Source organism: Lampetra planeri, chromosome 1 (assembly GCF_965212315.1).
Source record: "Lampetra planeri chromosome 1, kcLamPlan1.2.h2, whole genome shotgun sequence".
Classification (NCBI taxonomy): Eukaryota; Metazoa; Chordata; class Hyperoartia; order Petromyzontiformes; family Petromyzontidae; genus Lampetra; species Lampetra planeri.
The window spans coordinates 422708-446852 of NC_136107.1; the positions used below are offsets into that span (position 1 = coordinate 422708).

A 24145-nucleotide genomic window follows, 5' to 3' on the forward strand; every position below is an offset into this window, starting at 1 on the left:
CACAGGCTGGGTTCTAGTATCACAGGCTTGGTTCTAGTATCACAGGCTGGGTTCTAACATCACAGGCTGGGTTCTAACATCACAGGCTGGGTTCTAGTATCACGGGCTGGGTTCTAACATCACAGCCTGGGTTCTAACATCACAGGCTGGGTTCTAGTATCACAGGCTGGGTTCTAGTATCACAGGCTGGGTTCTAGTATCACAGGCTGGGTTCTAGTATCACAGTGTGTTCGTTACGCGATGGTGCAGCAGCACTCACAGCGCGTGGATACGTGACGCGTCATCGAGTTTTAATTGTCTCAGGCATCAGGCCCAGGTACGTATCCGCTGCATCTAAAAGACGGCAATGACTCATTATAATCAGCGTAACGTAGACGGTAAACATTGTGAATTGAATTATTTTGAATTGAATTAAGGACAATATAAAAACACCATGGCTTTTCTGTTTGTGTGTAAATCTCACGACCACAATCTTGGAATAGCAATGTTAACATTAATACTTAACAAGTGATGGCATCATTAGGCTAAATTAAACGTGATACTTCACCATTATCTGCAATATAATGACATTGCTCAGCTGCATAAAATGTTACGTAAACAATTGTCCCGGCGAGGCTAAAAGGAACGGGTTGCCGCGATTTGACAGCAACTGCAGCACCCCAAATACTGTCCGGTGCACACACAAGAGAGAGACAGAGATGCCCGCACAGCCTTTCACAGACTGCTGGGGCAAATGCTGTTAGCGAGCACCTATTAAAGCCGGATTGGCACGCAAGGAGGTGGTGAGGCCAGCACCAGTGCTGATGTTTACACACCGCACCGGGTTTGCGTTTAAAGTTGAGTCGACCTAGGGGAGGCCCAGGACGGACAAAATTTTCACCACCGTTGTCGGTCGTGAGCGAGAATCGTACTCGAGTCGCCGGGATCGTAGCGCAGCGCGCTAACCACTGCGCCACCGCTCCCCACGTGCGCACATATTCACATGCGCGCTCACACGCTCGTGCACGTGCTCACGCACTCACGCAGGCAACTCACTCGCGTGCTCACACACGTGGACACGCTCACAGACCTCCAAGGGAACACAGGGTTCAAAGGTCAGGTGGTTGGGCTCAGCCGGTGAGATGAAGGGCAACGGAGATGGCGGCACGTGGCGCGCCGCTCCCCCGAGCGAGCGAGCGAGCCCCACTCTCGAGCCGCGTGCCGCACCAATCGCTCCCTCAAGTTGCTCTTGAGCGTCCACCGCGATCTCGCCGCGAGGCGGCGGCGCCTCGTGCCGCTGGGACGCCGACGGAGTCACGCGCCGGTCGCCCGCGTCCCACAGGCGTCACGTGACGCCTTCTGCGTCCCAGCAGGCGTCACGTGACGCCTGCTGCGTCCGAGGCTCGAACGGATACCGCCGGGGTGCGGTCAATGGGATGTGTAACACCCGACAACAAGAACCACGACAACAACCGCAACAACCACGACAACAACCACAACAACCACAACGTGCGTTGCCGATGTGCAAGCGAGGGCGCTCCCCGGCCCCTGCTGCCGCTGCGGCCTAGAAGCTGAGGCTGAGGGCGATGCTGTCCTCGAAGAGGGCGATGAGGAACATGATGGCGAAGCCGAGGAGGAGGCCGGCGTTCTGCAGCAGGAAGTGGCCGAGGCCCCTGGGCCCGCGGCCGTCGGCGCGAAGCTCCGGGAGCTGCGGGCGGCGGAAACGAGAGGGGGGGGGGGTGAGGTGGGGTAGCAGCGGCGGCAGCGTCAGGGCGGATGACCTCTCGCTGCAGCGAGGAGCTGCCGTGGGCGTCGTCGTGCAGAATAAAAGCCACAACATTCACGAGCAGGCAAGACGCCCCCCCCCTTCCACACGGCCTTCTGGGAGCGCATTGGTGCAATGCAAACGACGAACCGGTTTCGACATTCGGTCTCTCAGCATCAGCGTCTGAGTCGGCCTTTGCCGGGGCCATCGCGCCTCAGTCACGAGCCGTAGACCCTCTCTGCGATCTCACCAATAACTGACCCCCCCCTCCCGTCCCACAGCGGGGCCTCAGCTGTGGCGCTGGTGGGAACTACAATGGTCCCCAGGTGGCACCGCCCACTCGGGGTTCCGGGGTCACCCCCCGGCACGCGGCGCCGCGTCCTGGAGGCGGTCGCTCCGACACGAGGAGAGTGGCAGGCGGAGCTCCGTCCGACGCGCGAGTCACCGCCGGCGTCTCGGCGACGACGACGCGACACAGAAGAAGCAGCAGCAGCAGCTGGGAGCATCCTGCAGTTGATCAAAACTAGGGAGCACAACTTGAAAGCAACAAAAACAATCTTCTACTTCATCACAGAGTTTGTCAAGGCCTCGTTATATACACACGCACACGAATGTGATGGAAGCACGTGGCGCTTGCTGGAAAAAGACAAAAAGGGGCAGAGATCCAGCCCCTAGGGCTCATTACAGCCGAGTCCAAGCAATGCACATTCATTGTACAAGAGAACGCGTCATTCCGCTCACCGCCGCGAGATCCGAAGACCTGGACCGGAGCGGACGACTCCCGAGGCAGAGGGGGGAAGCACTGAGCGGCACGCAAGGGGAGCGGGAGCTGGGGGTACACGGTGCAGCCCTCCCCAGAGACCCTGGCTGACAGAGGAGGTGGTCAAGCTGGCTGAGAAAAAGCGACAGGCCCACTCTCATCGGCTACAGCATCCCACGTCGGAGAATGAGGATGCTTACCGCAGCCTTCGCTCGGAGGTTCGGAGAGCCATGAGGCGCTACAAGAATGGGTGGTAGTCGCGGGTAGCTGAGGACATGGAGTCTGCCTGAGTGGCCCGTGATCACAAATCGCTCTTTAATTCCATCAAAAAAGTAACCTGCAGCGCCACATCATCATGAGGGGAAAGAACGGTGATCCAATCTCCGACCTCCAGGAATAGGTTTGACGATTTGCTGAGCATTTCTGTGAGGTCCTGAGGGAGGGGAAAAACCTCAGCCAGGAAAACAACATGGCACAAAGTGGGGATGACCCTGCTGAGGCTGCGGTGCCTCAAATATTGGAGGAGGAAGTCACCATCTGTGAGTGGCTGGCTGAGGTGCCATCTGTTGAGGAAATACTGAAGGCGATCCAGAGTCTGAGACCACGAAAGGCACCGGGCAGAGATGATCTCCCAAGCGAAATGCTGAGGGAGGGTGGCGTTTGTGCACAGACTGCCCTACATGACATCACAACAACAGTCTGGACCACTGGACAGGTTCCACAGGATTGGAAGGATGCCCTGTAACAACTACAGGGGCTTCTTACTCAGTGTGCTGGGAAAGCTCCTGGCAAGGATTATTCAACATCGCCTTGCTAGCCACGCTGAGGAGAGGCTTGCGGAGCCCCAATGCGGTTTCAGGAAAGGGTGGTCCTGCACAGATGCCATATTTTCTGTCCGTCTGCTACAGCAGAGGTGTAGGGAATTCCAACAAGACCTACATCTCTGCTTTATTGACCTGGTCAAGGCCTATGATACCATCAGTAGGCCTGGGCTCTGGGTTGTTCTTCATGCTTTCGGAGTCCCTGACCCTCTGCTCACGATCATTAAAGACCTTCATGATGGTGAGCGGGCCTGGGTAAAACTACATGGCCGGGAGTCAGAGCCATTCCCTGTACACCTTGGGGTGTGACAGGGATGTCCTCTGGCTCCCACATTATTTAACATCTATTTTGACCACGTAGTTCGTGAAACCTTTAATAGCTGTAACAAAGGAATTTCCATTTGGTACAGATACAATGGGAGGCTGATCGATGCCCGGGTGTGGTCAAGGGATGGCTCCCTGCTGCTCAACCACGTTATGTATGCTGATGATCTGGTAATTGCTGCTCACTCAGAGGATGAGTTGGAAGCGCTGCTGCTGAACCTGGAGCTTGCCACCAAGAGGTGGGGCCTTACCATCAGCCCCACCAAAACTAAGCACCTGCCTCGGTATTTTGTACCATCAGACACTCCACCCCCACAACTCCCAATTGCTGATAGGGCAGTTGTGGAGAGAGTGCAGAGTTTCCCATACCTGGGCAGTGTGCTGATGACCGGCTCCGGTTTAACAGCAGAGGTCTCACTCCGAATCAGTCGAGCGGCATTATCTTTTCATTGGTTGCGTAACGCTGTGTGGAAGCTACCTGGTCTGTCGCTCCGCACGAAGCTTCAGGTCTTCTCGGCCACGGTCATTCCCTCCCTTCTCTACGCTTGCGAAACGTGGACCCCCCTAGTGGAGCATCTTCGCCGGTTGGAAACATTTAGGCTGGCCTGCCTACGATCCATCCTGGGTTTGACCAGGCGCGGCACGGGCTAGAGGAGAGATGGAGTGATGTGGTACAGGAGGATGTGGAGTGGACTTGCCGATGACTGGTACCAGCGGTGTCAAGATCGGCCTCAGTGGAGGAGGCTCGTGAAAAACGCTACTGGGCAGTTGGAGGCAGTCGCCCTCCAACAACAACGGAGGGCGGAGGAGCGACGCTCACAACAACGAGCGGAGCGCCGGGTGGCTAAAGCACAGCAAGTTGGCACAGTAGGGGGCACAGGTGGTGCATCAGCCAGTTATCTCAGTCAGTCGACCTGTGGCATCTGGGTCTGCCCCGTGACTTCCTGCCAGCGGGCGTTCGACACTTCACGTGGCCTCAAGGTGCACATGGCCTGGCACAAGCGTCGTGGTGACTACACCGCTACTTAGTGGCGAATGGCGGTTGATGTTGTTGCATGTGCGTGTTTGCGTGTGTGCGAGAATGTGTGTGCGTGTGTGCGAGAATGTGTGTGTGTGTGTGCGAGAATGTGTGTGCGTGCGCGTGTGAGAATGTGTGTGCGTGCACATCCGTGCGTGCGTATGAGAGCATGTGAGTGTGTGTGTGAGAGCATGTGTGTGTGTGTGCGCGTGTGTGAGAGAGCGTGTGTATGAGTGTGTGTGTGTGTGCGAGAGCGTGTATGTGTCTGTGTGTGCGTGTATGAGTGTGGGGAGCGGTAGTGTAGTGTTTAGCGCGCTGCGCTATCATTGTACAATAATTGTACAATCATTGTTCAATCATTGTTCTCACGTGGAGTTACATTTTCCGACTGGGGTTCCAAGTTCGTTGCAATAATAATAATAAAACAATCTCCCGAGCACGCGGCTGATCTTGCGCAATGACATCACCTTTCCGCTCGCGAAACTGTCGCCACCTGTAAACACAACTCGGGAGAACACGCGGCGAGTTTCCCATTCTTAGTGTCCCGACGGGGACCACCTCAAGCAAAATAAACATCGCGGACATCGCCCCCCCCTCACCAAACCCCCACACCCCTCCCTCCAACCCCCCTCCTCCCTCCAACCCCCCTCCTCCCCAACTCCCCAAGCAGCCCCCGCCAACCCCTCCCCCACCACCCCTCCCCCTGCACCCCGCCTGACCCCGGGGCGAGCCGTGGGGGCCGGGGGGAGGCGGCGGCTCTGCTTGGGGGGGGGGGCTCAGTGGGGGGGGGGCTCAGTGGGGGGGGGGCTCAGTGGGGGGGGGGCTCAGTGGGGGGGGGGGCTCAGTTGGGGGAGGCTCAGTGGGGGGGGCTCAGTGGGGGGAATTCAGTAGGGGGGGGGGACTCAGTAGGGGGGGGGGACTCAGTAGGGGGGGGGCTTAGGGTGAAAGTGGCAGCAAGGCGGGAGGAGGCTGGCAAGGGTTGGGCAACTCGCGGTGCGCACCTCCCTGCCACCGTCACCCGCCACGAGCCGGGCGTAACCTTCAGCGAGGTGAGCGTGAGAAGGGCGAGGTGAGCGTGAGAGTGGACACGGGAAGGCCCCCACCCCCAGGCTGTGTTCAAGGCGGGTCTCGCTGCGGCTGAGATGTGTGGCCATCACCGCCGCCGACAATTTGCGCGTTTCTAGCCGCGGGTGGGAGACAAGCGGAGAACCCGGAAAGAACCCCCCACGCGGAACAGGGGGCGGAGAGAGACAGAGAGAGACAGAGAGAGACGTCCATGCTGTGGAACCGACTCTTCTCCTTGCACACCCCCATGAGCCTCGTCAATGCGCTTCAGAAGCGAGTCCTCGACTTCTTCTGGTCGGGCGGAGGACACCGGGTTGCGGCTGGGGTCCTGTCCCTGCCACTGGACGAGGGCGGTCACGTGCCGCTGTGCGTGCGGAGTCGGCTGGCCACCTTCCGACTGCAGGCCGCGCAAAAGTTCCTGCACACCACCACCCCTGCACCAGCCTGGAGCGTCACGGCCTCCTTCCTCCTGAAACAGCTGGGGGTTTGCAGTGCTCCAAACAACTATTCTACTTGGACCTGCAGGGCCTCCCACTGGGACAGCTGCTGCCACCTTTCTACAGGAGCGTCCTGCAGACGTGGAGCTCCCTCGCTGTCAGGAGGCTGAACCAGCTGCGATCGGCCGAAGATCTGGTCTTCGAACCGATCCTCAGGAACCCGCAGACAAAGCTGCCGTCCACCACCGCCACCCCCGGCATGGAGAGGCGCCTCACCAACGCGCGGCTCACCAGGATGGGAGATCTGGTGGAGCCTGGAACACGGGGCCGGTGGCTCGGACCAGCAGACATGGCCGCAAAGACAGGGCTGCAGTCGCTCCGGGTGGCTGCCCGGATCCTGGCCGAAGCCAAGGGGGCCTTCTCAGCGGCAGCGGGGAGAACACCCCCCATCGGCGTTGGGGATGACGAGGCCCCTCTCGGTCCCCCTCCACCGGAGCTCTCCGTCGTGCCACTGCATCGCCAATGCCGACAAGCGAAGGCGGATCACAACCTGTGCCGGCTGGAAAACCTACCGGAGGTGGCCTTCGCAAATGTAAAGAGAAAGGTGCTCTACTCCTACATGGTCCGGTTTCACCAACAGGACACCCTGAGGAACCACAAGGACCATGCCTGGAGGAAAGCCCTGCCCTGCATCTCTCCGGAGAGGCCTCGCTGGAGGCAACTCTACTCCAGCCCGACGTGCAACCGCATCGGTGACCTCAGCTGGAGCATCGCCCACGGCACCGTCACCACCAACGCCTCCCTGGCGCGCTTCACCGACATGTCGCCGGAGTGCCGGTTCTGCGGTAAAGTGGAGACGGTGGCGCACCAATACGTGGAGTGCAAGAGCCTGGACTTGTTGTTCAAGGTCCTCAAAAACATCCTCCTAAGGTTCAGCCTCCACTTATCCCCGACGGTCCTCATCTTTGGATACCCGAAGGGCGACGGACCCCAACATCTTCAGGGGCTGGTCAACGTGCTCGTCGGCTACGCCAAGCTCGCCGTGCACAGGGTGAGGAAGGTGGCCCTGGAGGGGAAACGACCGGCCAGCAGCCTGGGCATCTTCCGCTCTCTGGTCGGAGCCAGGCTGTGTGGGTTGGAGTTCCGCCATGCGCGGCTGACCCATGCCGTGCCGGCCTTCAAGGAGCAGTGGGCGCTGGAGGAGGCCGTGTGCTTGGTGGCAGATGACGGGGAGCTCTGCGTGCTGATATGAGCTACCCGTCGGAGGCCGTCGGCCTGCGAGAAGGGCTGCGTGCAGAACGAGAGTGAGCGACCGAGAGAGTGAGCGAGAGAGTGAGCGAGAGAGTGAGCGAGAGAGTGAGCGAGAGAGTGAGCGAGAGAGTGAGCGAGAGGTGGGGGTTTACATAAAGCAAAGCTATTATTTAAAAAAAAAATTACGAAATGATGAACGAAGCAAAGTGCCGACTACACCGAGCATCTTCTTGTTTCCACTGATCGTAAAAAAAAAGAGAGAGAGACACAGAGAGAGAGACAGAGAGAGAGAGACAGAGAGAGAACGCACAAACTCCGCAGCGAGACATTCGCCCGAGTGGGGGGTGGGTGGGGGTGAGCGATCTCTGCACCGCGCCCCCCCCCCCAAGCTCCGCGTTTCTCGGCAAATATTTCAGCGCGACGGATTCGCGGCACCAACTCACGGCGGTGGAATCTCACGGGGTGGGGGTGGCCGTGAGAGCGGGGGGGGGGAGGGATTTGTCGCAGCTGGGGCTGCCACGGAGGGAGCCACGGGAAAGGGAGAGCCGGGGGTGGGAGTGGGGGGGAGAGATCCGTGGGGCCGCGTTGGATCTAAGCCGACGGAGAATTCGCAGGGCAGCCGGCAAAGAAAACAGGAGATGACACGCGCCGATTCCACCAAAGTCACGCCAGGAATGCTGTTTTGTACCAACAGGGCGCTGTGTTTTGTACCAACAGGGCGCTGTGTTGTGTTCGCGCGAGACGTTAGATGGCGCTGGAGGTTCAGAGTTGATGGGTGCCCGTGGAACGGGGCCCGCTCCCCCCTTTGCGGCTCTCCCTCACGTCCACGCCGAGGGCGCGTGGTGTATCCACGATGAACCGTACATAGCCATACGTGTTCTCCTCCTCTTCCACACGGACCTCTCCTCTGCTTCCCTACCCCCACAGCCAAAGCATGCCAGCTGCACTGGAATGTTTGACCAGGTAAATAGGTCATTGTTGTTGCCGTCGTTGTTGTTTTTGTTATTATCAAGTGAACGGCGTTTTTACATTTTGGTCTTTCTCGGGGTGGTGGCCAAGCGGCGTGGCCCAGCGGCCACCGCCTGGCGACGGCCGCCACGGCACGAGCCGCAGTCCTGCCGGTCTGGCTACGGGGGCAGCACTTCACTGCCACCTTTGATCGTCGTCATTCGTGCGGCGACGATATGACGGCGGTGCGACGACGATAGGAGCAGCGCAACAAACGCCGCCGTCCCCTTCCCACATGGCGGCGCGGGAGCAGGCGGCGACCGACCACGGCAACCGCTCGCTCCGCGCCAACCAGGCGGTGGCAGGTGCTCCTGCTCGCGCTGCCCTGCCGGTCCCACGACAGGACCCCTGCTGCACCGGGGTCGGGGTGGGGGGGGGGTCCCTGCTCAGGGTCCAGACACTGGTGCTCATCTCCTGCTTTACAGCCCTGCAGACCCAGTGGTGGGAACTCCACGTTGCTATGGCAGAGGCGAGTCTCTCCGTGGGACGACCGCTCTCCACGACGTGGTGCTCTCTGACCAGGCGAGAGCTCGAGAGAGACCGGAGAAGTCTCCCTGGCGAGGGTGACGCGGGGGACGACGATCGACCGAGTCACCCACCCCCTCCCCCCGGCCAGGATGCGAACTCGCGACCTTCCGACCTCGAGCCGCTCGCTCTGCCGCCGCGAGCCGCCCGGCCACCGCCCCCCCCCCCCCCCCGAGCCCGTACCATGCTGACGAGCGCCACGTAGAGGAAGCAGCCCGCGGTGAGCGCGAAGATCCAGAGGGTGAAGGAGTGGAGGTGGCGGCCCACGGCCACGCCGATGGCCATGCCCAGGTAGCCGAGCAGCGCCGACAGGAGGTTGTAGCAGACCGCCCGGCGCAGAGACATCCCGGCCCGCAGCAGCACCGCAAAGTCACCTGGGGGGGGGGGGGGGGGGGGTGATGAGGGGGGGGGGGTGATAACGAGGTGGGGGGGCACAGAGACAAAGAAGGTGGAGGAGGGAGTTCCACGCTCCGTGAGCGGCTCAAGGCCGCCGGGGCCTGCAGGGAGAGAGGCGCGAGAGGGCCGAGGAGCCCTGCTGGGGGGCCCGAGTTGGGGTGACGTGGTGGGGAGTGGGGGGGGTGGGGGGGTGGAGAGTGCGGGGAGTGGAGGGGGTGTGGGAGGGTGGGAGGGTGGGGGGGGGCGTGAGAGGGTGGGAGGGTGGGGGGGGGGCGTGAGAGGGTGGGAGGGTGGGGGGGGCGTGGGAGGGTGGGGGGCGTGGGAGGGTGGGGGGGGGGGTGTCTCACCGAGCTCGTGGGGGACCTCGTGGCAGAGCACGGCGATGGAGGTGCTGAGCCCCACCGTGACGCTGCTGCTGAACGCCGCCCCTGCCAAGGTGCGGGCACCGCGTCAGCCACTCGCACAGCAACGACGGCGACAACAACGACGAAAACGAAGACAACGACAACAACGAAGACAACGACAACAACGACGACAACGACGACGATGACGACGACAACAACAATGACGACAACAATGACGACAACAAGGACGACGCCAAGGACGACGACGATGGTCGCCATTCGCCATCGAGCCGTGGCGATGTCACCACGGCGCTAGTGCCAGGCTAGGTGCGCTTAGAGGTCACGTGAAGTGTCGAAGGCTTCGCTGGCAGGAGGTCACGGGACAGACCCAGGTGCCGTGGGTTGACCGAGTTGACTGGCAGATGCACACACCCACGTAAGTATGAAGGGTTTACCCTTTATGGGAATAAAACAGCAGGTGTTAAGATGTTCAAACACCAAATAAGATGTTCAAACACTCACGTGCACACACACGCACACACACACGCGGACGCACCGATTGCGAGGCCGTCGGTGAAGTTGTGGAGGCCGTCGCCCATGATGACCATCCAGGCGATGTTGCCGACGTGTCCCGCCCCGCCGGGGGGCGCGTGCGAGTGCCCGCGGTGCTGCCCGCGGCCCCCGCCGTGGGCACGGCCCTCGCGGCGACGCTCCGGGTCCCGCTCCTCTCGCGACACCTCCTCCGTGTGGCTGCCGCCCGACTGGCGCGCTGGGAGATGCGGCAGGGATCAGAGGTGGCCGCGTGCGTGGCACAGGGCCGAGAGCGGCGCCCGGCGCAGGACGGAAGCGACGGAGCCGCAAATGGAATGACCGCAAGGCAGTTCTTGCGCAGCGGTGGCTTTGCGCACGGCCGAGAGCCGTCGCCACGTGCAAGGGGGCATCTCTGCGTGTTGGTAATCTGATCGGCCACGGGGGCGTTTTCGTCGCTCAGCGGGACCTGAATACGATTCATAATTGGTTTATTTTCGATCAGATCCGGTCCGCACGACGCCTATTCGTAACCCTGACCCTCACCTCCAGCGCCCCACACAGCCCAGTGAACCGAGACGTCACGCGGGCACAAGCGCCCGTTGCATATTTCCCGGTGTGTTTGCAATCACCGGCGTGAAATGAAAGGGAATATTTCTGATTTAAAACACCCGGCTGCAGATCCAAAGGCCCAAAACGTCAGGCCGCCAGCGACAATCAGCACCGTCAAAGTCGTACGTGGATGAGGGGCATAACGCTTTGTTGAACCGAGCAAGAAACTCGCCCACCGCCACCATCACCCGCCCGCCATCACCCGCCAGCCGCGGGTACCGGCCCACATGCCATCATTCCCCGCTCACCACCATTGGCACCCTCCCACAACTCTCCTCACCTGCGTCAACTTTGAGCTCCAACTCCTCGCAGGGTGGCGCCTCCTTGTCTCCTCCCTTGCACGCCTCCCGGGCCTCTCTCTTCTGCAAGGACACAGCGGCGGCGTCATCACCATGACGTCATCGCCACGACGTCATCGCCACGGCGTCATCAGTACGGCGTCATCAGCGGCGGCGTCATCAGCACGGCGTCATCACCACGGCGTCATCACCACGGCGCCATCACCACGGCGTCATCACCACGACGTCATCACCACGGCGTCATCACCACGACGTCATCACCACGGCGCCATCACCACGGCGTCATCACCACGGCGCCATCACCACGACGTCATCACCACGTCGTCATCACCACGACGTCATCACCACGACGTCATCACCACGGCGTCATCACCACGACGTCATCACCACGGCGCCATCACCACGGCGTCATCACCACGGCGCCATCACCACGGCGTCATCACCACGACGTCATCACCACGACGTCATCACCACGGCGCCATCACCACGGCGTCATCACCACGGCGTCATCACCACGACGTCATCACCACGTCGTCATCACCACGGCGTCATCACCACGACGTCATCACCACGGCGTCATCGCCACGACGTCATCATCACAACGTCATCACCACGGCGTCATCACCACCGCGCCATCACCACGACGTCATCACCACGTCATCGCCACGACGTCATCATCACGACGTCATCACCACGGCGTCATCACCACGGCGTCACGGCGTCACCGTTCAACCCGGCTGTCTACACATTCCCTGCCGCCAGGCAGTGGTGAACTCCGGTGCCATTATTCACGGCAACATAAATAGTGTCATCTTGTAACGCGCAAACTTGAACAACACGCCGCCTCGGCACAGGGGCCTCTCCATGAGGACCCACATCCACTCGAGAGAGCGTCCTCGCCTATCAGCAGCACTGGTTCAGGCAAGCCTGACTGCTGATGAGACGCCGAATGTGGAAACTGGTCCAGACTTGAACCAATGCTGCTGAAAAATGTCACTCCCAGGAGGCCATATGGCTGACGGGATGCAGGGCCCCCCTGAAAATAACCTCTGGACTCGGCGTGGGTACATAAGTAATTATTATTATTGCAACAGGCGTGTCCCCAAACATGCACGCACGCGGGACGGACCCGCGGGACAGCCACGTGGCACGGACCCGCGGGACGGACCCGCGGGACAGACCCGCGGGACAGACACGCGGCACGGACCCGCGGGACAGACACGCACGACGGACGCGCGCACCGGGTGGCTTGCCTTCTGTCCGCGCCGGACGCGCAGCAGGGGCAGCAGACTCTCGAGGAGGAACATGAGGTAGACGCCTCCGAGCGCCACCATCCCCTTGCCCAGCGGCAGCAGCCGCTCGACCAGGCCGCTCGTCCAGTCCCCGCCGGCCCCTCCCGGCTCGTGGCCGTGCCCGTCGCCCTGCGCCTGCAGCCCCGCAGCACCGCGACGGGCCTTCAGGGAGGCGCTCAGCTCGGCGCGCGACGGCGTCGGGGAGGAAGGGACGCCGGCGTTTTGCCGGGCCCTAGTCGGGGATTGGAAGCCCCGAGCCAGGATGGTGGCTGGGCGACTCGCAGCTAAGAGCTCCGAGCCGGTCGTGCTCGGAGCTCGCAGGAGGGACTTGGCCTGGGTTAGGCCGTGACCCGGGCGAGGTTAAGCCTTGATCGCAGCTACCGACGATCACGGCTGCGGAAGGTCATCGATGCGATGCGACCGTCGGTGGGGACTGTGTACGCGGAGAGGAGGGAGGGATAGGGGGGTAGGGGAGTAGGGGGGGTAGGAGGGGTAGGGGGGGTGGGGGGGGTAGGGAGGGTAGGGGGATAGGGGGGTAGGGGGGGTAGGAGGGGTAGGGGGAGTAGGGGGGGTGGGGGGGGTGGGGGGGGGTAGGGGGAGTGGGGGGAGTGGGGGGGTAGGGGGGTGGGGGGGTTAGGGGGGGTGGGGCCCTCACGTGGGGGAGCAGGTGCAGCAGAGCGTCGCCGCTCAAGGTCCCGACGGCCAGCGCCACCAGGAAGCCCAGGATGCTGGACAGCGCGTCGGGCGACAGGGCCGGGATGAAGGCGGCGGCCAGCAGGGAAAGCAGCGAGATGGCCGTGATGGCCAGGAAGCCCCAGCCCCAGGCGGCCGCACCTGCCCCACCGAGCGGACGTCAAACGCGGACGCGTCGCTCCCCCCACCGCTCTCCCACCGCTCTCTCCCCACCGCTCTCTCCACCGCTCTCTCCACCGCTCTCCCCACCGACCACTCTCCCCACCGACCACTCTCTCCACCATGCTCGCATCGCACCGTCACCCATGACCGCGTCGACTCCTCGCTCCGCTCGAGCAGCACCCCAAAGCCTCGCGTTGCCTTGTAAGCAACGCTCACGCCGGCACCGTCCCAGCGGAGTGCGCCCGGAAGCCAAGCAGGCCCGGGCCTGGCCGGCGTGTGGACGGGCGGCCGCCAGCCATAAACACGCACACGCTGCAGGCCGGCGCCGGCGCCGCTGCGCTATCTTGTCAGGAGTGGGGGGCGCAGTAAAACTGCACGCCATTGTACTGTTCTATGCACCGACAGCTATGCTCCCCACCTTCACCGACACCCCACTGACCAGCGTGAAGCACGGTCAAATAAAAATCTCTTCCCGTAACGCGCCGCTCCTCACCGGTGTCGGGCGCGGTGGCGGCGCCGCTCGTGCCGTGGCGGTCGTGCTGCTGCTTGACGCAGACGCGGCTGTCGATCTGGTACAGCATCGCCGGGCACAGGAAGATGAACTGGTCCTGGTTGACGCCGGAAGCCGACGACATGCCGTAGTTCCACAGCAGCGTGGTAATGTTCATGCACTGCGGGCACACGTGAGACGCCGTGGCGAGGCCGGGTCACGTGAGACGCCGCGGCGAGGCCGGGTCACGCAAGAGGCCCACGGCGCGCACCGGTGGGAGGCGGTGGCGGCGGCGTGAGAGCCGCCCTCCGACTCGACGGCGCGCGACCTCGACTGACGATGGGCGAGCGCGACCTCACTTTAGTTAAATACTTAAAGATAATTTTGTAAGGTACTCTACGTGACGCGATTTGCTGCCGCTTGTTTTCCTTCATTATGTATTTCCTTTAGTTATATTTTTCTCGCGACCTGTTATGTACGTTACGTTTGCCGGGGAAGCGATGCTTTTGTTGGTGAAACACCGATTCAAGAGCTTCTTCTTAGCTCACAGAGAACTTCAAAATAAGCTGAACTGAAGCTCAACTGACCGATCGCGACCACGACGGAGCCACGCGCGTTCGTACGCCACGTGACCGCGTGCTCGGTCTGCCCGTGTCGGGCGGTGAAGGGTCTGCCCGACAGACATCGTCTTGGCCGGATCGTTACGTGGCCCAACCCAGAGATCAATTCCGAACGATAACGACGAGTTGCACGCGAGTGGCGAGCGGTGAAGAAAACAACAACAACTGGAAGCTTGAAGGCGTGAGTTCGGTACGCGTGCCAGGAGCCCGATCGAGGGTGCCTCGCCGTAGTACACGCAAGCACGTGTGTGCATGTGTGGGAATTTGGGAAGCGGTAGCGTAGCGGTGAGCGCGCTGCGCTACAAAGCCGGCGACCCGAGTTCGATTCCCGCTCACGGCCAACACCGGCGACGATTAGCTGAACCGGTCCTGGGCCTCCACTAAATCGATTCAGCCTTAATTGAGTACCTGGTGCGATGTGTAAAAATATTGCCACTGGGGAGATAAAGGCGGGCGGGCGTGGTGCTGGCCAATCACCCCCTCGTGTGCCGTTCCGGCCTTCGTAGGTGCTTCTACTCGCCAACAGCACTTGCCCCTACGGTCTGTAACAGGCTATACGAGGGATCTTTGTTATCTTTGTGGGAATGAAGCGTCTTCATAGCAGTCGGGCTCTGAAATGCATGACCCCGACCCGTGAACTCGGGACGCGGCAGCTCATGAGACCACGCGGAGATCATGTGAGAGCATCGCGACCGCCGCGTGACGCGTGGCCTCTGTGGGAATGCGCGCTGGCCAGCGTTGGTTCGCTACTCGGTGGCCGCGAGCTTGGGGGAAAACAAAGCTTCGCCCTCACTCGAATCCTTTGTTGTTGATTGCAGGAGCGGTGTCCACAGCCTGCACAGAAAGCCTCTCTGTTCTGCGTTCCCCAGCAGCCAGGCAGCGGAGGCTCACCATGATGAACTCGTGTGGCTCGCGGACTCATTGACTCGTGGACTCGTGTGACTCGCGGACTTACGGACTCGTGTGACTCACTCACGACAGTCGAGAAACGTGCACTTGCCACCAAACATTGTCCGGGGTTTTCACTTGTTACAAACTGCGTAGTAACTCGCTCGCTCCACTGCTGGTGGAGTGAGCCCTGGAGAGCCCCTCTGGGAAAACAAAATTGTGGGCCTACTCTTCCATGCTGGCCAGATGTGTTGGAAGAGGTGGGAGTACCCACACTTTACCCCGCCACGTGCGACCTGCCGACACACTAACTGCGGTCTATTTTGTTTTATTTTACTTTTATTAATTACAATTTTTTACCTACGTGACTTTACCGAAAAAACCTAAGAATATGCGGTCTACCCCTTTGTGTGGCGGGGGAGGAGGGTATTCAATCTCACCTCTTCGTGAATGTGGCCGTGATCTCCCGACAAGCCCAGCGACGCGAGGTAGTCCTGGACCGCCGTCCGGCTTTGCCTCTCCGCGGCTCCCCACGCCCCGCGGCCGTGGGGCACCTCCCGGGCGCTGCGGGCGCCTCCTGGTGCGCCTCTCGGGGGCCCTCGCCAATCCCCGGCGCCGCCCGTGGGGGCCACGGTTCGTGGCCCGACGTCCCCCGCGCCGTCGGCGGCGCTCAACAAGCTGCCCCTGCGGCGGCCTACCGGCCCGGGGAGGCCGTCGTAGCCAGCTCGATGCCCGGCATCGCCCTCGTCCCGATCGTGGTCCTGATCGCGGTCGTGGTCCTGATCGTGGTCGTGGTCCTGATCGTTGTCCTGATCGTCATCCTGATCGTGGTCCTGATCGTGATCTTCATCGTGATCGTGATCTTCATCCTGATCTTCGAGCACCCGGATCTCACCGATGCCCAGGTTGACGAGCAGCTTCTGCAGGGCATCGAGGGAGAGGTGCCCCTCCTGGCCGTAGCGCGTGAACAGTCTCTGCAGGTAGTACTTCTGCTCGTACACGGCCATGGGCAGCTCCGGCGCTGCGGCGGCGGCGATGGTGCCGACCTCCCCTAGGCCTCCCGCGCCCGCCGAGGACGTGGGCCGCTCGCGCGGAGCGGCGCAGCGTGCCGGCGCGCCCTGCAGCAGCAGCGCCAGCAACAGCAGCGGCGGCACGACCACGGAGCGGAAGCCGCTGGCCGGAGTCTCCTCCATGTTCGCGGCACTGAAAGCAAAACACAGGGCGGGGGGAGATACGGCGGGGGGAGAGACGGCGGTGGATACGAGGGAGATGGGCGAGAGGCAGCTGCGACTGCAGACTGAACACCTGTGAACCGTGGCCCCTACAACGCACGCGTGCGATGTAGGGGCCACGGTTCTCCGTTTTTCTCGTCAAGGAGCATTAACCCATCGTCGTGCAAACTCCGGTCATCCTCGCAGCAGCAGCGGCTCCTGGCTGGCCATCAAACTAAGACGGTCGCCGCGTCGCGCGATTTTAGATGCCCTTCTGCGGCCGTCTGGAACGTTCTTCCTTCCGATATTAGGAAGCCACTGGAGCTGTGCACTTTTAAATCATCGTCTAGATTAAAAACTAATTTCTGTAGAACTCTATTTGTGTTTAGTGTTGTTCTCCTTCCCCCGCGCCCACAATTAGCTCGGTTAGCTGCGTAAGGTGCAAAAGAAGTTCAACATACACACATACCGAGAGAGACGACTCTGCGGGAAAGGAAGGCACGTTGCCAGGCCAAGTGTTTAGTCGTCTGGGAAACCCTTGGTAATGATTTGTGCACGCGGAGAGAGGGATTTGTGAATGAGACGACGAATTATTTGGCGAGGCTAATTAAGACATTTATTGTTTTGTTGGGGTAAAGCAAATTGGACATTTTTGCCAAATCAGGATATAATTAAGTGAGTATAATTACGCACTTTAGCGTGGATAAAGCGCAGAGAAGTGGCAGGGTGGAGAGCACAGTCGGTGCATCTGCCAGCCAGTCAACCCAGGGCACCTGGGTCTGTCCCCGTGACCTCCAGCGTGGCCTCAAAGTACACCGAGCGTGCCCCCCCCCTCCCCCACGTTAACAATGGGCAATCAGTCTCACAGTCCACGGTAAACGCACTCAGTCCTACAGTCCACGGTAAACACAGTCGTACAGTCCAGGGTAAACACACTGTCCTACAGTCCAAGGTAAACACAGTCTTACAGTCCAAGGTAAACACACTGTCCTACAGTCCAGGGTAAACACACTGTCCTACAGTCCACGGTAAACACATTCAGTGTTACAGTCCAAGGTAAACACACTCAGTGTTACAGTCCAGGTAAACACACTCAGTGTTACAGTCCAGGTAAACACAAAGTAAACACAGTCTCACAGTCCAAGGTAAACACTGTCTTACAGTCCAAAGTAAACACAAGGTAAACACTGTCTCACAGTCCAAGGTAAACACACACTGTCTTACAGTCCAAGGTAAACACACACTGTCTTACAGTCCAAAGTAAACACAAGGTAAACACAGTCTCACAGTCCAAGGTAAACACACACTGTCTTACAGTCCAAAGTAAACACAAGGTAAACACTGTCTCACAGTCCAAGGTAAACACACACTCTCTTACAGTCCAAGGTAAACACAAGGTAAACACACACTGTCTTACAGTCCAAGGTAAACACAAGGTAAACACTGTCTCACAGTCCAAGGTAAACACACACTGTCTTACAGTCCAAAGTAAACACAAGGTAAACACTGTCTCACAGTCCAAGGTAAACACACACTGTCTTACAGTCCAAGGTAAACACAAGGTAAACACACACTGTCTTACAGTCCAAGGTAAACACAAGGTAAACACACACTGTCTTACAGTCCAAGGTAAACACAAGGTAAACACAGTGTTACAATCCAAGGTAAACACAAGGTAAACACAGTCTCACAGTCCAGGGTAACCACACAGTCAGTCTTAGAGCCGTAACTAAGGTGCAGGGTGGCGGGCCCGAGTAATCTACACTGACCAATGTGCTGAATGTTGGGAATGTTGTCCGGCGAAGTCTTCAATTAAAAACACAAACAACACGTCTTTTGTTTTTTGCTCTAAACGCAGCCTCCACAGGTGTCCATTCCCGCCCTCTTACCGAGCACCAAGAGACCGCGCGAGACTGAAGCACTTCGTGGCAGCTCTTGGCATTGCGCAGAGGGGGCGATTGATAAATGCTGACGACGAGAGGCATCAAGTCGGGCTGACGATGGGCAAAGTCGTCTCTCACGCACGGCAGTCACCGTCTTTATTGGGGTGGCTGGCTCCTCGCACCCACCGCACACGTGGTCCCACAGACACTCATTCACAGACACTCATTCACAGACAGGCCAATCCACGACCAGGTGGGTGTCCACTGCACAATGTTCGTCTTTTGTTTCCACTTTCCGCTGCCTTGTGCCAATATTCTCAAGTGGTGGCCACAGCTCTCTGGCACCAATCACTGCTGACGTCGTCGTCAAGCCATTCTCTGCGAGGTCTTCCTCTGTTTACGGTTGCTTACTTTTCTTTGAGCAAGTTAGTTGGCCGCTAACACCTGCATACAGAGAGGACGCCAGACCTTGGGGGCACCGGCTGCCCGCCTGGCCGCTGCCTTTCCACCCGCCTGCGGTTCCACCGCGCGCCTCTGGGAAATTCTCGTACGTACGGTGAACTTCTTTCGCACCGTACGTAGCCAACCGTGCTCATCGGAGGTTCTCGCTCTTGCACAGTGAGCGAGTACGGTGCGGTGGTGGCGCATCCCAAGTTGGCGTGGTTATTGCTGGGTGGTTGTGAGCCTCGTGGTGCCCCCCCCCTCCGCCCAACGCACACGGCTACTACGCCACACACTCGCCGTTCCACCCGGCTTGAGTCGGGGTGGAATGGCTCGCACAGCGGGCACAGCGGGCACAGAGGGTACAGCGGGCACAGCGGACACAGAGGGTACAGCGGGCACAGCGGGCATGGCAGGCACGTTGGGCACGTTGGGCACATTGGGCACAGCGTACACGGCACGCGGCTTGCCCCCTTCTCACCGCTGTCAGAATCAGCGAGAGTTCGTCTGCTTTCAACGGTTTCCCGAACGGTGCTGGTGTAAGTGTGTGTATGTATTCATGCTCGTTGACCCAGGAAAGCCTCCAGACTTTTTCACGAGGGCCCTGCCAAACTCTTGCAATCGGTGGTGCAATTTTGCTGCTGCTGCTGCTGCTGTTGCGCGTGATCCCAATGGAGCAATTTGCAGGTAAATCTTCAGCTTTGGGATGTTTGGCCATTGCCGCTCACACTACGCGTGTTCCATTAGCTATGGGAGGAGCACATGGAGAAACAGGAGAAAGCCCATGCAGGGGGCAGGGGGAGAGAACACACAAACCCCACGCAGAAAGGTGCCCGAGCCGGGAATCGAACCCAGCATGTTTTTAGTGCGAGGCGCGACCGTTACCACGGGGGGTCACCCACCCTGACGCCCAGAGGTCCCTGCCCCGTGGCCGAGGTGGGCGGTGGAACGGAGCGGCCGCCACGCATTTCGTTTCAAAGTAAAACGCTGCGAGAGGCGCGGAGGGTTCATCCTGGAAGCTCAAATCCGGCTCGCGGGAGGACGGCGGCTCGCGGGGAGAGGGCCTCGCGCCCTGTGCCGTGTGCCAGCGGCGACTTTGACTTGACTCGGATTTGGGTTGAGAGTTCCACAAACCGCAAAGAGCCGGGGCGCGTCACGGCGGCCCGGTGCCAGCACGCCAGGCGCCCTGGGCTCGCTCCTCGTGAAACTCGCCCGGTCTGCCTCTCTCGCCGGGCCTTGGACAAGTCTCGGGCCAATGTGAACACGACACAGAAATAGCAACACATTTATCGGGCGTCTCGCCGTCGGGGACAATATCTGTTTGCCTCTATGTCCTCGGCGCTCAAAGTGCAAGAGCTATCATTTATAATCACGTGAAAGCCAAACAGTATGGATTCCTGCAGTCACGAAAGCTTCAAATCAAGAAGTGAAAGCCAACTGCGATAGTGTCGGCCTTGTAAGGGAGACAGATGATAATAATACTGGAGATGTACACGCTGCGGCCGTGTCTGTAGCGATAAGAGTGCGAACAGGAGAAGACTGGCCTAGATCTCCCCCAGGTGAAGGAACCCTAAATAGGTCATCGCTGGCGCGCATTGTCTGCACGGCTCGTCATGCCCAAGGGCTCTTGGTGCTTTCTCGTCGCCGCGGGAGGGAGGGTACAGGCCACTCACTGCGGTCTCAGGCCAGTGTGGGACAATCTCGATGTGAAGCTTTCGTGACTGCAAGGATCCATAATCTTTGGTTCTTTCGGTAAAGTCACGTAAGTCGAAAATAACAGATAACGACGTTTCTATCGCAACACAAGCAATCGTCATCAGGTGGGACAACCACAGCAAGTAAAAAACTTCTGAAGTAGGGGTTGTCCCACCTGATGACGATTGCTTATGTTGCGATCGAAACTTCGTGATCTATTATTTGTCTACCCACGTGACTTTGCCAAAAAAACCAAAGAGTACGGTGTGGGACACTTTGCAGGTCGGCCTGGCCTAGGCCTGCTCCATGGCAACAACGATGCGGCCAGCGCACGGCCACGTGGACGTTGCAGCTATTAGCGGCGGGCGGGACGCGGTGATTTCGGCACGGCGCTACGAGCCCGGCGGGAGCGGTTTGCGATTCCCATCCACGGCCAACACCAGCGGCGAGAGATGCATCCCATCCGGGCCCGGCCCTCCTATCCCGCACCGCGCGGTCAAGTCTGGGCCAAACACCCGCAGCGCCTCGCGGTAGAAGCTCGCATCCAGCAGCGGACTGCCAAGGCGGCTGCGCGGTGGGTTTTTTTGGTCGTTTTACCGACCAGTGGCGCAAGACGTCCACGCAATCCGAGTTGTAAATCAACGACGGCAAACCCACCAGAGTGGCTCGCCAAGGGCACTTTACCCGTGGGTGGTGATGGCCAGAATGAGCGAGGGAGGTGTGGTGTTTATTAACTGTATTCTGTTTGCCGTGCGTGCAGATCTAGTTGTGATTCGGTGAAGGCGACGAGCGGCTCGGTGGCAACGCGGAGACCGCCCATCGCTGCCGCCAGCCTCGGCCACGTGGAGGAACAGCTCAGGGCCGCGGGCGACGCGATCCCAACTCGCAGTCCCACCTTGCAATCCCACGTCTCAATCACACCTCGCAATCCACCTCGCGATCCCACCGGGCGATCCCACCGGGCAATCCCACCGGGCAATCCCACCGGGCGATCCCACCGGGCAATCCCACCGGGCAATCCCACCGGGCAATACCAGAGTGCAATCCCACGTCTCAATCCCACCTCTCAATCCCACCTCGCAACCCCACGTCGCAACCCCACCTTGCAATCCCACGGTGCAATCCCACCTCGCAATCCCAGCGTGCAATACCAGAGTGCAATCCCACCTCGCAATTCCACGTCTCAATCCCACCTCGCAATCCCACCTCGCAATCCCAGCGTGCAATACCAGAGTGCAATCCCACGTCTCAAGCCCACCTCGTAATCTCACCTCGCAATCCCACGTCTCAATCCCACGTCTCAATCCCAGCGTGCAATCACACCTCGCGATCCCACGGTGCAACAACACGTCGCAATCCTCCGCTCTCCATCCCCCCTCACAATCTTCCCCTCTCAATCCTACCTTGTAATCCCACCTCTCAATACTCCCCCCCGCCCTCTCCATCTCACCTCGCAATCCCATCCCCACCCACTCCCTCTCCTGCATCAAGCCCTGGCTCTATCAGGTTCGCGTGTTCCCCAAACCATCTGAACGATGAAAGCGAGTCTCCGGGTGTGCGTGGGATGTGGGTAGCGGTAAGTGTCGTGGGCCAGCGCATTGCGCTACGGACCCGGCGACCTGTGTGGGATTCCCGCTCACAAACGAGTGACGGCGATCTGAACCGGTCCTGGGCCTCCCCCTTGGTCGACTCAGCCTTAAGACCAGAGTGCGGTGGTGGTGGTGGTGTGTGCGGACAGCAGCACTTTGGAGACGAACGTGTCCGGACGGGCGCCGGTGCACGAGTGTCTACCCTTCGCGCGCCGCCCCGGCCTGACTACACACAGGTGGCCCGCTAACAGCACTTGCCCCGGCAAGCCTGTGTGGACTACAGGGGGATCTTTGTCTTTTGTGTGTGAGCGGGGTATCTCGTGGTGGGTGTGTTCGTAGTCGGGCGCGGTGTGCGCGAAACGTCGGACATGGCGCCGAAAAATAAAAAGCACGCGGGCATCGACGCAGAAACCCGCACGCGCCTGCATGCGGGCGCTCGGTGGGCCTTCCCTACCTGTCGGCGTTCACTTGTCCTGGCACGGCCGCCACCACCTTCACCTGGGCACCTCACCTGGGCACCTCACCTGGGCACCTCACCTGGGCACCTCACCTGGGCACCTCACCTGGGCACCTCACCTGGGCACCTCACCTGGGCACCTCACCTGGGCGGCAGCGGAGACAGAGAGACGACGACGCGGTTAGCGCACGGGAGGAGCGAGTCGGCGTGCACGTGGAGACACGCAGAGGCTCTTCTTGGGAGTCGTCTCTCGTCAGAGCCGTCGCGAGGCGAGTCGCTCGCGAGATACGCAACAGGTCGGAGCAGCCTGCAGCAACAGCAGCCTGCAGCAGCAATAGCAGCCTGCAGCAGCAGCAGCCTGCATGCCTGCTGCAGCAGCAGCAGCTTGCTGCAGCAGCAGTCTGTATGCCAACAGCAGCAACTTGCAGCAGCAACAGCAGCAGCAGCCTGCAGCAGCAACAGCAGCAGCCTGCAGCAGCAACAGCAGCCTGTATATCTGCAGCAGCAGCAGCAGCTGTATATCTGCAGCAGCAGCCTGTATATCTGCAGCAGCAGCAGCAGCAGCCTGCATGTTGACTCTACCCCCCGCGGGTCACGTGCACGGTGTCCGACACCGTCTACGGTCGCAAACCACCACACTCCCCCCACCGCCACCACTCGTCATTGCAAGCAGACCGACGTTTCGCGCGACGCCCCTGGGTGAGGGAACAGCGCAGGGGTCCGAGACGGAGTGCGAGAAGTTCCTGGGCTGCTCTGGACGGAGCTCCCCTCCCCCCCACCCCGAGCGCACCCCGAGAGCGACGTCGCTGCGACGTTCACGCGGTGCTTGAGGGTCGATGCGAGTGGCAGCAGCGGCAGCAGTGGGGAGGAGGAGTCGCGCCACTTGTGGCCCCGCGGCCTCCTCTGGGACATCGCCGGGGGCCGCGAGAGGCCAGAGCCGCGAGAGGCGAGGCCGAGCCCGCAGACTCGGACGAGGCGCGGGCAGGGGGGGGGGGCTTCAGTCCAGCAGTGGATAGACAATGGCTGCTGATGAGTGGTGGCGATTGTTGTTGGTGGTGGTGATGTTGAGAGTGGTGGCGGTGATGGCGGAGATTGTTGATGGTCGTGATGTTGATAGTGGTGGTGGTGATGTTAAGAGTAGTGATAGTGGTGGTGATGTTGATAGTGGTGGTGATGTTGATAGTGGTGGTGATGTTGATGTTGGTGGTGATGTTGGTGGTGATGTTGGTGGTGATGTTGATAGTGGTGATGTTGGTGGTGATGGCGAAGTGGAACTTTGCGAGACGCCACAGAACGCCGCGCAGCGCCCCGACGGCCGCGTGGACTCTGAACCCCGCGACTCGAACAGCGACGGCGGCGGGGTCCCGTGACGATGACGATGGTGACGGATGATGATGAGGATGATGGATGATGATGGATGATGATGATGATGACGATGGATGATGATGATGATGGATGATGATGATGGTGACGATGATGATGGTGATGATGATGGATGATGATGATGGATGATGAATGATGATGGTGATGATGATGGATGATGATGGATGATGAATGATGATGGTGACGATGATGATGGTGACGATGATGAT

The 24145-nt window shown here is 60.1% G+C and overlaps 1 protein-coding gene across 2 annotated transcripts; it reads right to left on the reverse strand.

The window, feature by feature from the left end:
* Positions 1-269: 269 nt before the first annotated feature.
* Positions 270-24083, reverse strand: LOC144720129 (zinc transporter ZIP5-like). Of its 2 annotated transcripts, XM_078596666.1 has the most exons (11): positions 23344-24083; positions 22551-22698; positions 15718-16480; positions 13773-13950; positions 13080-13258; positions 12386-12559; positions 11114-11195; positions 10250-10462; positions 9697-9777; positions 9137-9327; positions 270-1687 (listed from the first exon to the last, which is right to left on the reverse strand). In XM_078596666.1, exons 3-11 carry the CDS (start codon positions 16468-16470, stop codon positions 1544-1546), a joined length of 1995 nt encoding a protein of 664 aa, XP_078452792.1. In that variant the 5' UTR covers positions 16471-16480; positions 22551-22698; positions 23344-24083; the 3' UTR covers positions 270-1543. The 2 variants fall into 2 exon arrangements, with proteins under 2 accessions (XP_078452792.1, XP_078452858.1); XM_078596732.1 differs by lacking the exon at positions 23344-24083 and having other exon boundaries at positions 22551-22973.
* Positions 24084-24145: the final 62 nt, after the last annotated feature.